The 17,171-nt window shown below is 40.9% G+C and overlaps 1 protein-coding gene across 1 annotated transcript in view; it reads left to right on the plus strand.

Moving 5' to 3' along the window:
• cnppd1 (cyclin Pas1/PHO80 domain containing 1) overlaps window positions 1-17,171 on the plus strand; it is a 56,964-nt gene that overhangs the window by 15,112 nt on the left and 24,681 nt on the right. Inside the window, exons 2-3 of the mRNA XM_072260961.1 lie at window positions 9,690-9,792; window positions 16,170-16,251. Coding sequence (XP_072117062.1) covers window positions 9,690-9,792; window positions 16,170-16,251 — 185 coding nt within the window. The remainder of the gene's footprint in view (window positions 1-9,689; window positions 9,793-16,169; window positions 16,252-17,171) is intronic.

Genomic DNA, 17,171 nt, shown 5'->3' on the forward strand with positions numbered 1-17,171 from the left:
TTCGCAAGGCAGAAGGTCCCGATGGAGTACCTGGTAAGGCTCTGAAAACCAACCAACTAGCAGGAGTATTCAAGGACATTTTCAACCTCTCACTGCTACGGGTGGAAGTTTCCATTGCTTCAAAAGGGCAACAATTATACCAGTGCCTAAGAAGAATAATGTGAGCTGCCTTAATGACTCACATCGACAGTGATGAAATGCTTTGAGAGGTTGGTCATGACTAGACTGAAGTCCTGCCTCAGCAAGGACCTTGACCCATATTGTAATTTGCCTGTTGCCACAATAGGTCAAAGGTAGACGCAATCTCAATGGCTCTCCACACAGCTTTTGACCATCTGGACAACACAAACGCCTATGTTAGGGTGCTGTTCATCGACTACAGCTCAACATCTAATACCATCATTCTCACAATCCTGATTGAGAAGATGCAGAACCTGGGCCTCTGTACCGCCCTCAGCAATTGGATCCTCGACTTCCTAACCAGAAGACCACAGTCTGTGCAGATTGGTAATAACATATCCTCCTCGCTGACGATCAACACTGGCGCACCTCAGGGGTGTGTGCTTAGCCCACTGCTCTACTCTCTGTATACACATGACTGTGTGGCTAGGCATAGCTCAAGTACCATCGATAAATTTGCTGTTGATACAACCATCGTTGGTAGATTCTCAGGTGGTGACGAGAGGGCGTACAGGAGTGAGATATGCCAACTAGTGGAGTGGTGCCGCAGCAACAACCTGGCACTCAACGTCAGTAAGATGAAAGAACTGATTGTGGACTTCAGGAAGGGTAAGATGAAGGAACACATACCAATCCTCATAGAGGGATCAGAAGTGGAGAGAGTGAGCAGCTTCAAGTTCCTGGGTGTCAAGATCTCTGAGGATCTAAATTGGTCCCAACATATCAATGTAGTTATAAAGAAGGCAAGACAGCAACTATACTTTATTAGGATTTGGCATGACAACAAATACACTCAAAAACTGCTATAGTTGTACCATGGAGAGCATTCTGACAAGCTGCATCACTGTCCGGTATGGAATGGCTGCTGCACAGGACCGAGAGAAGCTGCAGAAGGTTGTAAATCTCGTCAGCTCCATCTTGGGCACTAGCCTACAAAGTACCCAGGACATCTTCAGGGAGTGGTGTCTCAGAAGACAGTGTCTATTATTACGGACCTCCAGCACCCAGGGCTTGCCCTTTTCTCACTGTTACCATCAGGTAGGTACAGAAGCCTGAAGGCACACACTCAGCGATTCATGAACAGCTTCTTCCCCCTCTGCCATGGACAATGAATCTTTGAACACTACCTCACTTTATTTTTTAAATATACATAGAACATAGAATAGTACAGCACAGTACAGGCCCTTCAGCCCACAATGTTGTGCCGACCCTCAAACCCTGCCTCCCATATAACCCCCCACCTTAAATTCCTCCATATACCTGTCTAGTAGTCTCTTAAACTTCACTAGTGTATCTGCCTCCACCACTGACTCAGGAAGTGCATTCCACGCACCAACCACTCTCTGAGTAAAAAAACCTTCCTCTAATATCCCCCTTGAACTTCCCACCCCTTACTTTAAAGCCATGTCCTCTTGTATTGAGCAGTGGTGCCCTGGGGAAGAGGCGCTGGCTATCCACTCTATCTATTCCTCTTATTATCTTGTACACCTCTGTCATGTCTCCTCTCATCCTCCTCCTCTCCAAAGAGTAAAGCCCTAGCTCCCTTAATTTCTGATCATAATGCATACTCTCTAAACCAGGCAGCATCCTGGTAAATCTCCTCTGTACCCTTTCCAATGCTTCCACATCCTTCCTATAGTGAGGCGACCAGAACTGGGCACAGTATTCCAAGTGTGGCCTAACCAGAGTTTTATAGAGCTGCATCATTACATCATGACTCTTAAACTCTATCCCTCAACTTATGAAAGCGAACACCCCATAAGCTTTCTTAACTACCCTATCCACCTGTGAGGCAACTTTCAGAGATCTGTGGACATTTACCCCAAGATCCCTCTGCTCCTCCACACTACCAAGTATTCTGCCATTTACTGTGAACTCTGTCTTGGAGTTTGTCCTTCCAAAGTGTACCACCTCACACTTCTCCGGGTTGAACTCCATCTGCCACTTCTCAGCCCACTTCTGCATCCTATCAATGACTGTCTGCAATCTAAAAACACCACCAACCTTTGTGTCGTCTGCAAACTTGCTAACCCACCCTTCTACCCCAACATCCAGGTCGTTAATAAAAATCACGAAAAGTAGAGGTCCCAGAACAGATCATTGTGGGACACCACTAGTCACAATCCTCCAATCTGAATGTACTCCCTCCACCACGACCCTCTGCCTTCTGCAGGCAAGCCAACTCTGAATCTACCTGGCCAAATCTCCCTGGATCCCATGCCTTCTGACTTTCTGAATAAGCCTACAGTGTGGAACCTTGTCAAGTGCCTTGCTAAAATCCATATAGATCACATCCACTGCACTACCCTCATCTATATGCCTGGTCACCTCCTCAAAGAACTCTATCAGGCTTGTTAGACACGATCTGCCCTTCCCAAAGCCATGCTGACTGTCCCTGATCAGACCATGATTCTCTATCTCTTTAAGAATCTTTTCCAACAGCTTTCCCGCCACAGACGTAAGGCTCACTGGTCTATAATAACCCGGATTATCCCTACTACCTTTTTTGAACAAGGGGACAACATTCGCCTCCCTCCAATCCTCCGGTACCATTCCCGTGGGCAACGAAGACATAAAGATCCGAGCCAGAGGCTCAGCAATCTCTTCCCTCACCTCATGGAGCAGCCTGGGGAATATTCCGTCAGGCCCCGGGGACTTATCCGTCCTAATGTATTTTAACAACTCCAACACCTCCTCTCCCTTAATATCAACATGCTCCAGAACATCAACGTCACTCATATTGTCCTCACCATCATCAAGTTTCCTCTCATTGGTGAATACTGATGAAAAGTATTCATTGAGGACCTCACTCACTTCCACAGCCTCCAGGCACATCTTCCCACCTTTATCTCTAATCGGTCCTACCTTCACTCCTGTCATCCTTTTGTTCTTCACATAATTGAAGAATGCCTTGGGGTTTTCCTTTACCCTACTCGCCAAGGCCTTCTCATGCCCCCTTCTTGCTCTTCTCAGCCCCTTCTTAAGCTCCTTTCTTGCTTCCCTATATTCCTCAATAGACCCATCTGATCCTTGCTTCCTAAACCTCATGTATGCTGCCTTCTTCCACCTGACTAGATTTTTCCCCTCACTTGTCACCCATGGTTCCTTCACCCTACCATTCTTTATCTTCTTCACCGGGACAAATTTATCCCTAACATCCTGCAAGAGATCGCTAAACATCAACCACATGTCCATAGAACATTTCCCTGCAAAAACATCATCCCAATTCACACCCACAAGTTCTAGCCTTATAGCCTTATAATTTGCCCTTCCCCAATTAAAAATTTTCCTGTCTTCTCTGATTGGATCCTTTTCCATGATAATGCTAAAGGCCAGGGAGCGGTGGTCACTGTCCCTCAGATGCTCACCCACTGAGAGATCTGTGACCTGACCCGGTTCATTACTTAGTACTAGATCTTGTATGGCATTCCCCCTAGTCGGCCTGTCCACATACTGTGACAGGAATGCGTCCTGGACACACTTAACAAACTCTGACCCAACTAAACCCTTGGAACTAATCAGGTGCCAATCAATATTAGGGAAGTTAAAGTCACCCATGGTAATAACCCTGTTATTTTTGCACCTTTCCAAAATCTGCCTCCCAATCAGCTCCTCTGTATCTCTGCTGCTACCAGGGGGCCTATAGAATACCCCCAATAGAGTAACTGCTCCCTTCCTGTTCCTGACTTCCACCCATAGTGACTCAAAAGAGGATCCTGCTACATTACCCACCCTTTCTATAGCTGTAATAGTATCCCTGACCATTAATGCCACCCCTCCTTCCTTTTTTCCGCCCTCTCTATCCCTCTTAAAGCACTGAAATCCAGGAATATTGAGAATCCATTCCTGCCCTGGTGCCAGCCAAGTCTCTGTAATGGCCACTACATCATAATTCCATGTATGTATCCAAGCTCTCAGTTCATCACCTTTCTTCCTGATGCTTCTTGCATTGAGGTACTCACATTTCAGCCCTTCTACCTTACTACAGTATTTCTGTTTTTGCACATTTTTAAATCTATTCAATATACGTAATTGATTTACTTGTTTACTATTTTATTTATTTATTACTTTTTTCTCTGCTAGATTATGTATTGCATAGAACTGCTGCTGCTAAGTTAACTAATTTCACGTCACATGCTGGTGATAATAAACTTGATTCTGATTCTAATAAATGTACTTCGAATCTTTGAAAATTGGTTTTTTTGTCAAGTGAGATTTTTCATTGATTCTGTTTCTTTCCACTACTGTGAATGCCTGAGCAAAACTAAGCTTGTGTGTAGTGCATTGTCACATATATGTATTTTGATCTTTGACTTTAAACTTTTGAAGTTCAACGTTCATATTTAATATTTTTATTAAATGTCATCATGTTAAAATCATTCTCCATTTAAGACAGAAGGTTTTCCCCTTTGGTCCTTAAACTTGGTTGCAAAGTTGAAGTACATTTGTTTTTTGCATGGAGTTTTTCTTGGTATGAGATATAGATGGTAGAATATTCTCAGATAACCTTAGAGGGCTGTGAATGCAAGATATTTCAATACAGAAGACACAACTAATGTGCACACAAAAAAATTATTAGAAGACCACTGTCAAAGAAATTAACTGTCCATCACAGCCAAAGCCCTCCTCAATAATGAGCGCATTAACATGGAGTGCTGCCACAATAAAGCACCATTCTTCATCAAAGACCATGCTCTCTTCTCACTACTACAATTGGGTTAGAGGTACAGAAGTTTTGTATCCTACCTCACCAGGTTCAGGAACAATTATTCCCCTATAGCCATCAGTCTTCTGAACCAGCGTGGATAACTTCACTTACCACTATTATGAATTGATTCTATGTTCTACAGACTGACTTTACAGGACTCTTTTCAACTTATGTTCTCAGTTTTTTTTATTGGCACAGCTTGTCATCTTTAGCACATTGGTGTTTATCAACTTTTGTTTATATATGGTTCTTCATAAAATTCTATCATATTTCTATTTGTGGATGACACCATGATTTGGGGTATAGTAGACGACGAGGAAGACTATCAAATCTTGCAGCGGGATCCAGACCAGGTGGAAAAATGGGCTAAAATATGGCAAATGAAATCTTTATGCAGACAGGTTTGAGGTGTTGCACTTTGTGAGGATAAAGCAAGGTGGGACTTGCACAATAAATGACAGGGCAGTGAGGAGCCTAGCAGAACAGGAATGTAGGAATACAGATCCATAATCTCCTGAAAGTGACATCACAGGTGGACAGGTTCATAAAGAAAGCTTTTGACTCATTGGCCTTAAATCAAAATATTGAGTACAGGAGTTGGGATGTTATGTTGAACTTGTATAAGGCCTAATTTGGAGTATTTTGTGTAATTCTGGTCACCTACCTACAGGAAAAATGTCAATAAGATTGAAAGAGTACAGAGAAAATTCAAAGTTCAAAGTAAGTTTTAAATTTTGCCTACATTAACAAATGAATATAATGTGGAAAACTGAAAACAGGACAACACAATAGCATAGTTGTTAATGTAATGCTATTACAGTGGCAGCGATCTGGGTTCAAGGAGTTTACACATTCTCCCCATGACCGCATGGATTTCTCCTAGGTGCTCCAGTTTCCTTCTACATTCCAAAGATGTTCATCGAAATTCATTAAGTTGTAATTCTAGGGTAATTAGTAGGGTATTGGGCAGTGTGCATGCATTGGACCAGAAGAGCCTGGTATAATGTTGAATCTCTAAAGAGGATAATGGAGCAAAAAAAAACTGTTGGAGGAACTCAATGGATGATGCATCATCCTTGTGGGGGAGGGGAGGAATTGTTGATGTTTCAAGAAAAAAAAGCCTGCATTGTAGATATTCCTGCTGAGATATTTCTGGACTGGCTGAGTTCCATCAGCAGTTTTTCTTCCAGATTCAGTCCCTTGAATCTATAAGAGAATAACGGTTCACTTATGAATGCTTGCTAAATTTTAGTTCTATCAACAAGTCCTAGTGAATAATTTCATTGATTTCTCTGGTATCTTAACTCTGAGTGGAGGTATTATCATTCAATTAATGTTAGCAGTACTGCTTTTCTCTGCTCTGGGTATCCTAGAGACATTGTCTGGATGTTCCATTCATTTGAGGTGGGACCACATGCTTATTGAGCATTAATCAATTGTGATGTAAGCATTGCAAATTTATTGAGTAATAATCTGCACTTGATTACCAAAAAATTGGACAGCTAGTGACAATTTGCAATTTCATATGGATGACAGTCATCTGTTTTATGTGGAAAAGAGGTGCAGATGAACTTTAGAGAAGGTCACGTAAGAACTGTCAAGGTAAAGTTATAAATTCCTTTAAAGTTATATATTTTATATTCTCATGCAATTCAGATCATATTGACAAAATGAAATCTGAATTCCATACTTCTTTCAGAGAAGTGTGGTGCTTTTGAAATGAAAATTTTTTTCATATTGAGGCACACTTTCTTCTGACAATTATATGTTTAGGAATCTTTAGGGTTATGTACTTTATCAATTCAATCCTGAAAAACTTGCTTAAAAATGTTTCCATTTGATGCCATATGTTTCAGCCTTGTATGTGGGAAAAGAATCCTCTCAGAAGAGAAGATGGCATCAGTAAAAAAATGGGCTAGCAGGGAAATTAGAGCAGGTACTTCCAGTCATGAAGCCATTTGTGGAGTGATACATTTGTCACATGGAAAGCACACTTTGTGGTGTGTGTACCCTTACTATATTGGACTCTTAATTTAAGCCAGGCAATGATTGATCAGTCATAATAGAAGAGTTTTTTCATAGCATTATGTTCTATGGAGGAATATGATTCAAATGACCACTTAGTGAATTTACAATACTTCTTTAGACTGTTGCGAGACACACTGAAGATTGATTTTGAACCCTTCTCCAATTGACTGAAGCATCTTAGGTTAGGATCCAATCCTATTACTATACTTTAAACCTGACCATAGTACCTCTGTGATGGACCCCTCATTGCTCTACATGGGTTGACAATAGAGCAAGGTAGATATAACAGAATACCCTAAGAGAGGAAGGTAAGATGGGCTCCCTTCTGTACACCCTGACTCTGAGTCATATTGTTAACATGAATCTCTGGGGAGCAATGTCCCCAAAATAGAACATTCTCAATATCTGTGCAGCCACATTCTTCATGGAGAGTTTCATCCATAGATCTGTGTCTGGATTCTTCTGCCCAAGAAAGTAAAGATCACAGTCATCCTCTGACTCACTCACGGTGGCTTTGGTTGGTCTGTGCTATATCTCACACTTTGTTGCTCACCCCAGTATTAGGCATGGAATCACTGATGCTCTTTTACTGCAAAAAAAATCTGCTTCTTCCTTGCTAAAGACAATCAGGCTTAGTGAGTACAGCCTTCGGGGCATTCTGAGATCCTCATGTGATCGTTCATGAAACACAAGCAAACTCCTGCATACACTTTTGTTTTTAGCCGATTAGACTACTGTAATGCACTCTTTTCAGAAATGCCTGTGAAAGATATAGATCACCTGCAGCTTGTTCAAAATGCAGTAGCAAGAATCTTAGCCAAAAAAAAAGAAAATCTGAGCACATTTCACCAGTTTTGGTATCATTACACTGGCTGCCTATGTCCTTTCTGATCAATTTTGAAATATTTAATTGTGTATGAGGCTCTAAATAATCTAGCTCTTCTGTGTATTTTTGAATGTCTATCCCTTTACATCCTTGATTGTAATCTTAGATCCATGACTACTACTTTGCTTAGTTTTCATAGAGGCAAGCATATAAGAACTGGTGATGCAGCCTTTTGCTCTTAAGCACCAAAAATCTGAAATACTCTACTGACTGAGGTACGCCAGGCTGGCAGTGGAACATTTCAAAACACTTCTAAAAATCTACTTTATTAATGTGGCCTACTTATAAAACTTCTCCAAGAAGACTGCAACCTTGTGGTTTGGAGGTTTGTGTGCCTCAGTGACCCAGAGAGCTACGTTGGCTGGCGTCAGGGCTTTATGCTTTAGCTCTTGGTAGGGTCACCCATGCCAAACAGGTCAAAGAGTAGAGGCCAGATTAAGAGTGCCCACTGGTCTTCCAGGTTTGGGGATTCAGCTCGGAGCTAACCACCCTGACTGGTAAAACAAAATTGTTACGAAAACAGCAATGAAGAATGCTACATCTGAGTGCGATGGTATTCCTGAGTCTCCACTCGGGAATTGCATGACTGACAGTGGTGAAGACCCAGAGGAAACTAGAAGGAAGCCCTGAACACCACCAGAGATGGAGAACCCTTATTGCTGCCCTAAACACCAGCAGCGTAACAGGCACTGAACAACTTATTGGACTACTTAATGCCTGTTGATGCTGATTATATTTATATAATGTAGTATATTTGATTACATTTTATTCTATATGTTTGTCTTTACTTATGATTTTTAATTTTGTCTCATATTTTTATGACTATATTGATTTACCTTTACAACCTATGTAAAGCACTTTGAGCCTGAATCTTAACGTATGAAAGTTGCTATATAAATTTATTATCGAAGTACATATATGTCATCATTTACTACTGGGATTCATTTTCCTGTAGACATTCACAGTAGATAGAAAGAAACACATCAGAAGGCATCATAGCAGATAAACTGTGATGTGCTGCATATCACATGGAATCATGCTGATTGATTGTGGCTTGGCTGCTATAAGCAGAGGTTTAAGGACATCCGACCCAATGGATTATTTGGAAGTAGAATGCATTGACAAGTGCTGATATTTAGCAGAACATCAGATAAAGTTTTGTCATAGAACAGTTCCTCTAGCAGGTTGTTTCTGTCCTTCAATCTTCAATGTCCCCGGTACAACATAGAATCTTGAACAGCACAGCATGTATAGGCTCTTCAGCCCATAATGTTATGCCAGTGACCTTTTAATCTGCTCGAAAATCAATCTCATCCTTCCCTTCCATATTCCCCTCCAGTTTTCTTATATCCATGTGCCTATCTGAGAGACACACGATGGGGTGTTCTGTGCTGTATGTTTTGTGTTCTAAAGGTACTTTAAACAATTTTGGTTGAAGGCACAACTCTAGTCCCTATGATAGACAAAATGTAGCTTTAGCATCCTAAGATTTACAAGAAAGCTCATTTTTGTATTATTGCACTCTTTTTACTGAGAAGATCACAAAGATGCTGTGTCCTCGTACTTGGATATATTGAGCTGCATAAAGTGTAGTGGTTAATGCAATGCTTTACAGTGCCAGCAATCACCGATTGGGGTTCAATTCTGACCACTGTCTTTGAGGAGTTTGGACTTTCTCCCCTTGCCCACATAGGTTTCTTCTAGGTGCTCAGGTTTCCTCCCAAAGATGTACAGGTGAGGGTTAGTATGTTGTGGATGTACTGGCACCAGAAGCGTGGTGACATCTGCAGGCTGCCGCAGCACATCCTTTGACTGTGTTGGTTGTTGACGCAAATGAGGCATTCCACTGTATGTTTTGATTCTAATCTTTATTTCTACTCTCTGCAGCTCCTTCCTGGCCATAGCAAGATAACAGAGAGAGTGAAAAAGCGACTCTACTATGGTCGAGACATAGACTACAACTTGGATGCTCTGTCCTGCCCTGTCACTGGTAAGTGTGTGTGTACTGCTAATCACAGAAGGCTTCGATTCTTTCATTGAATGTATTTCCAGAAACAGTAGTAGATGAGTGTGGCTTTGGGATGTTTTAAAGGTAACATCGAAGTACCAGTTTCATGGGAAGTTATTTGAAGGTTGTGGTTGTATCATCAATTATCTGACTCCAGTTTTTCCCTTTGTTGTGTGAAGGGCTACTTACACAAGTCAGCAACATTACCAGCCTCTTTGTGTCCACAGATTACAAACAAGAAAAGGATTACCAACATCTCCAGTTTTCATGTAACAGTGACTCTCTAATGATACAACAGCCTCAGAGTTGTATTCTGTGTTATATCAGAATCAATTTTATTATCACTGACAAATGTCATGAAATTTGTTGTTTTGTGGCAGCAGTACAGTGGAAGACAAAATATACTATAAATAATAAGAAATATTAAAAAACATTAAGAAGTGCAAAAAGAGAGCAAAAATAGTGAGGTAATATTCCACAGGTTCATTGTCCTTTCAGAAATCTGATGCAGAGTGGAAGAAGTTGTTCATAAAATGTTAAATGTGTGTCTTCGGGTTCCTGTACCTCTTTTCTGATGGTAACAATGAGAAGAGAGAATGTCCTGGAGGGTCCTTAATGATGGATGCTGCCTTCTTGAAGCATTGCTTTTTGAAGATGTTCTTGATGGCTTCAAGCACCAAATTTAGTGTTTACCAGTAGTTATCCATTAGGACTTTTTCAGGCAAGGAGCTCATGGATAACCATTAATGGAAAGAGCGCACAATATTGGGTCTAATGTACTCACGTGAATTGAGACTATTTATCACATGGAAGGCAGGGAATTTCATTGTGTTGGTCTTTTTCATACTGAAAAGGTGTTGCTGAGGTTACACTTGGTGTAAGAGCTTAGATAATTGCTTTTAAACAGGATTCTTTTTCACAGAGCTCTCCATTTAATTATAATAAAATTCTCAGGGAGAAAAAGTAACATTTATAGATAGCTTTTGAATTCTTGGTCAGTCTTTTCACTGACTCAGTTACTTTTATGTAATTAGTTTTGCCATGCACGTAGGCAGGGCACCCAACACACAAAAATCTAGGAGGAACTGTCCAGGTCAAGCAGCGTCTTGGGAGGGAAATTAATAGTTGACATTTTAGGCCAAGGCCCTTTATAAAGACTACCTGACCTGCTGGGTTCCTCCAGCATTCTGTGTGTGTGTTGGTTAAGATTTCCAGAAAATCTTAAAAACAAGATTCAGATGATGCTGTAAATTCAGTTGATTAGATTAAAGAAAGATCTCACAGGCTCAATACTTCTCTGAATAAAAACAAGAGACTCTGCAGATGTGGAAGTCCAGAGCAACACACAGAAAATATGGGAGGAACTTGCAGGTCAAGCAGCATCTGTGAAGAGGAATAAAGAGCCAATGTTTGGGGCCAAGACCTGTGGGATGAGTCCTGATGAAGGGTCTCAGCTTGAAACTACTTTCCATAGATGCTGCCTGACCTACTGAGTATCTCCAGCATCTTCTGAGTGTTGTTTAAGATGTATACATCTGCAGAATCTCTTTTTTTTTTATTCGGAGAAGTATTGAGCCTGTGACAACTTTCTTCAACCTGAATGACTGAATCGATCTAATGAATAGGTTCCCAACCTACAGTCCACAAACCCCTTGCTAAATGGTATTGATCCATTTGTTAGAAGTTTGGTAACCCCTGGTCTTAATGCCTCATCTAAAAGTTAACACTACTTATGCTATAACAGTTACTCATTGAATTGCAATTCTCTGCTGGTTTGTATATCTCGGTGGTATAACTTCGAAAATGTGAGGGAAGTAAATGTGATACATGGAGGATATTTACACCATTGCTCTGTTCAGAATACTTAAATATGAAGAAATTTGGAGAGTGAAACTAGAGGCAATAATGGTGATCACAAAACTATCTACTTGTCACAAAAACCTATCTAGTTTGGTTATCATATATTGCTCCTCAGACCAATTAAATAACAGTTGATGAATAGCAATTTGATTGACTCTCTAAAACTGCCTGTTGATCAGTTGTCAGAAATCCCTTGTGCACAGCACCATTTGACTAATATTGAATATCTCCTGAATAAATTAATGACTTCAAACACATAAATACCATGGATCATAATAAAGCAATTTTATAAATGATGAATGAGTTATAAAGTGTTGAATTGAGCAATAATCTTATAAATACAGAATTGTTGAAATAAAGGTTAGCAGTGTGCATTGTGTTGTTTGCATTTTCAATCCATGCAGAGAGTGGTGAGTATATGGAGTGAGGTGCCGAAGGGAGAGGCAGCTATAATAATGCATTTTAGTTATGTACGGTTACCTTTACTGAACTGTAATACTGTTGTATCAGAAAGGACAGGTACATAGATGAGAGGAGTTTGGAGGGATATGCTCTGGGTGCAGGTAGATGGGACTTGGTAGGAGGTCAGGTTAGCATGGGCTGGATGGATGAAAGGGCGTGTTTCTTTAGTGTGGTACTTGTTAGATCCTGATGCAAAGGTCCTTCAGACATCAAGAATCAGCATAGAACATACTGCTAAGCAGTTTTATTGTGTTACAAAAATGAAGAACAAGCAAAAAAGAGGAGCTAAGAAAACAACTTAAAAAAACAAAGGAAAAAGAGCTCAAACACGAGAAAATCGGCAGATGCTAGAAATTCAAGCAACACACACAAAATGTTGGTGAAACACAGTATGCCAGGCAGCGTGTATAGGAAGAAGTACAGTCAATGTTTTGAGTTGAGACCCTTCGTCAGGACTAACGGAAAAAAAGAGATAGTAAGAGATTTGAAAGTGGGAGGGGGAGAGGGAGACCCGAAATGATACGAGAAGACAGGAGGGGGAGGGATGAAGCTAAGAGCTAGGAAGTTGATTCGCAAAAGGGATACAAGGCTGGAGAAGGGAGAGGATCATGGGACGGGAAGCCCAGGGAGAAAGAAAGGGGGAGAGGAGTACCAGAGGAAGATGGAGAACAGGCAAGGAGTTATTGTGAGAAGGAAAGAGAAAGAAAAAAAGTAATTAGGGATGAGGTAAGAAGGGGAGGAGGGGCATCAACAGAATTGTCCCATGAATTGGTTCGAGTTAAGTCAGGGTTGTTAGGGGTTGCTGGGTAGCCTGACCCAAAGGCCCAGAAGGCCCTATTTCGTGCTTTATCTCCAAATAAATAAAAATAAAATAAATAATTTAGTGTGGGTATACCAATTCCAGCCTGAAAATCTTTTAAAAAGCATATTGGAGAGTTTTGTGATACCTTAAATTCAAAATCTAGTACTTATTGGAGACACAGTGATTTGCAGCCCAAAACCTGGTCATACCACACTTAGGATATTGTGTTCCGTTCTGGTCACCTCATTATAGGAAGCTTTAGAGAGAGTGCAGGGGAGATTTACCAGGATACTGCCTGGGCTAGAGGGCATGCCTTATTTAGATTAGTTGAACAAATTAGGGCATGCATCAGGAGCAAAGGAAGATGAGTGATGACTTGATAGAGGTGCACTAGATTTTAAGAGGCATAAATGGAACGGATAGCCAGAGATGTTTTCCCAGGGCGGAAATGGCTAATACAAGGGGGTGTAATTTAAAGATGATTGGAAGCATGGGGGTGATATTAGAGGCAAGTTTATAGAGAGAGTGGTGGCTGCGTGGAATGTCTTGAAGGGAGGAGGCTGGTAGAGGCAGCTGCATTGGGGGCATTGAAGAAATTCTTGGGTAGGCACCTAGATATTAGAAAAATTGATGGTTAAAAATGGTGAGTAAGGATAGATTCATCTTAGAGTAGTATAAAAGAAAAAAATGAAGTGCCTGTACTGTGCTGTAAAGTTCTATGCATTTGACTCGGCAAATGTTGAAGAATGGTGTATGGTTGCCACTGTGTCATGTCAATACCTGTCAATCCCATGTTAGCAGTCAGTAATGCACCCTCCAGATGATGAGGCATGATCCCAATTCATCTGGTCCTGCAGGAAGCAGATACCAGAGCCTTTATGCTGTTGTTTTGTGATGTGGACAAGTTGAGAACGTGGCTAAGAGGGAAGGAGGCCATAGCCAGAAACTGAAGGTATTATATGGGGCATGTGTTTACACAGCTTTAGAAATACGTACTGTTCAAAGGACAGTATGTCCTTAACAACAGCATCCCTCGGCCAAAACCACCAGAAAAAATTAAACCTTTCATTCATTTTTTCTTTTGAGACAGTGAGTATCAAGTTTGCCATGATTGTTCTTCAAATGTAATCTATTTATTGTGAAACCTTTTGGATGTCCTAAGGACACAAACATGATATATGAATGCAAGTTCTTTATACTTTGTATTGTATTGGGCGGTCTTCTACTCCATCGCTCTCTTTCCTGGAGGTGCAGAATTATTTAACTGCTCATGTCCCTTAACTATTTACAGGCTTAATTTATCCATTCTACTTCTCTGTAAATATGGAGGGACTATAGAAATCTGCTTTGCAGATGGATCTGAAGATTGTCAAATCTGGCATATGCAATTAGAACATGGAGCATTTCTGTACAGTACAGGCCCTTCAGCCCACAATGTTGTACCAACCTTTTATCTAGGATCAATCTAACCCTTCCCTCTTATGTAGCCCTCCATGTGCCTATCTAAGAGTTTCTTAAATGTCCTTAATGTATCTGCCTGTACCACCAGCCCTGGCAGCGTGTACCATGCACCCACCACTCTCTGAGCAAAAATCTTGCCTCTGATACCCCCCTCTACTTTCCTCCAAATCACTTTAAAATTATGTCCCATCATATTATCCATGTCCACCCTGGGAAAAAGTCTCTAGCTCTCTACTCGATCAATGCCTCATCATCTTGTACACCTCTATCAAGTCAGTTAGCTTGCAGACACGGTGATTAATTTTGACATTGAAGTCAAATTGAATTTTGCTTTACTACAAGAGTGATGAAGTATAAAATTCGGGGCATCTTGCAACAACTGTGCAGGGTTTCATGAAACCACACATGTAACGCTGCGTGCTACTTTTTAAAGAGACATATACTTGCCTTGGTGACTTCAAGAAAGGTGTGCTAAGCTCTCTCCTGGACTGCAAGATTCTCTAAGGGGCTTGACAAGGTAGATGCTGTGAAGGAAGATAGATGTTGGGTGTCATAGGAGCTTAGCAATTAACGCAACACCGTACAGCACCAGCTATAAGGTCAGGGTTCAATTCCTGTCCCTAGAGAAATGAAGCACTCTGATTTCCTCAGCTGTGTAAGTCTTGGGGAATCATGGATGACGGGGACCAGACAAAGATAAGATAAGTGCACGCGGGTTTTTCCCATTGAAGTTGGGTGGTATTAGAACTAGAAGGTAAAGGTGAAAGATAAAATATTTAAGGGGAACATGAGGGGGAATAACTTCATTCAGTGGTGGGAGTATAGAAAGAGATGCCAGCAGAAGTACGGGATGTGGGTTGATTGCAACATATAAGAGAAGTTTGGATAGGTACATAGATGGGAAGGGGTGTGGAAGGCTATGGTCCAGGTGTGGGCTGATGGACTAGGCAAAGTTATAGTGTGGTACAGACTAGATAGGCTGAAGTTTCTGTGTTGTAGTGTTGTATCACTCTGTAAGTGACGCAGATTAAACCTAGTACAGGGAAGAACATTCACTGATGGGAGAAACTTTTTATAAAGTGGATGGTCGTAGGGACCTTGATTTAAATGCATGGGTACAGACAGACAAACCCATCAAATTATACGTTCAGACTTATTTTCCTAGAAGTAGGGAGCAAGATAAAAGTGATAATGAAATTATGCCAAATAAAATGTTAAATGCAGCTATCTGCCATCTGGGTAATGGATCTGTCAGGGTATATTGAAGAGGAGTTTGTAATTTTTGTCCATCATTGTTTCTGCAATCACCATTAGTATAACTGGTTATCTGACCATTATTTTGGTATAGTTTTATGAGCATACTCCGTAGCTGTTGCATTTCATTGTTGCTGTAGCAGAATTGCTGATATAACATTGTGCCAACTATTTCATGTAATACACAAAATGCTGGAGGAACTCAGCAGGTCCAGTAGTACCTATGGAGAGGATGAAACAGTCGACATTTTTGGCCAAGACCCTTCATCAGGACTGGAATGGAAGGGGAAAGAAGCTGGAATTGTAGCAGGGAAATGAAACGTCAACTGTTATTCTCCTCCAACATCTGCCTGAGCTGTTGAGTTCCTTCAGCATTGTGTGTGTGTTACTCTGATTTCCAGTACAGTATCTGTAGAATCTCTTGTGGCCACGAATTCCGTGGTATTCTTGTGTGTAATTCTGTGAAGGGTTCTTAAAGCACTCCAAGCAGTGGTCTAATTCCAAACTCCTGTCTTTTCAGATATTGCAGTCGAGCTCCTTCAGAAATCAGCGCCAAGTCCAATCAGAAAACTCCGGAAGAAATATGCAGCTCATGTGGCGAGGTAACCTGAAATATTAATTGAGAGCTTATGGTATTTATTCTGGCTCCACTTCCAAGCCTCCCATTTTGGCCCCAGCGAGGATTGCATGTCACAGGTTTTTCTGTTTGGCACATAGTCCTCTGAAAGGCTACCAAAAGTGGTGAATACTGCCCAGTCCATCACAGGTGAAGCCCTTTTCACAACTGAGTACATTTACATGGATTGCTGCCATAAGAAAGCAGCATTTGCCATCCAGATCTTGTTCTCTTCAAGCTATTCTTGAGCAAAAGATATGGGAACCTTGGGTTCCACACCACCAGGTTCAGGAACAGTTATTATCCTGAAAACATTAGGCTCCTAAACCAGTGTGAATAACTTCACTCACCCTAACTCTGAACTGATTCCACAACCTACAGACTCACTTTCAATCTTTATAATCTTTACAACTCACATTCTCTATTATTTTTGGTTGCACAATTCGTCTTTTGCACATTCGTGTTTGTCCATCTTTTTATTTATAGTTTTTCGTAAAATTCTGTTGTATTTCGTTTTCATCTCAAATATAACATGTACATACTTTGATAATCAATTTACTTTGAAACTTGAACTTTGAACTCTAAAATTATCTAGATGGTTTTTACATGTTAATGTGTCTGCCTCAACCACTGTTTCTGCCAGTTTATTCCAAATACCCATCAACCTTTGTGTGAAGAAGTAGCACCTGATGTCCCTTTTAAATTTCTCGTCTCTGATCTTAAACGTATGCCCTCTTGTTTTTAGCAACTCTTCCATGGAAAAAAAGATTAAGTGCTTTCACACTTCCTATGCCCCATGTAATCTTGTACACCTCTATCAGGTCGCCCTTTAATTTTTTAAATTACAGTGATTTAATCACAACCTATCCTTGTAACTCAGGCCCCTAGTCCAGCCAACATCCTGAT

The sequence above is a fragment of the Mobula birostris genome, chromosome 6 (genome assembly GCF_030028105.1).
Source record: "Mobula birostris isolate sMobBir1 chromosome 6, sMobBir1.hap1, whole genome shotgun sequence".
Classification (NCBI taxonomy): Eukaryota; Metazoa; Chordata; class Chondrichthyes; order Myliobatiformes; family Myliobatidae; genus Mobula; species Mobula birostris.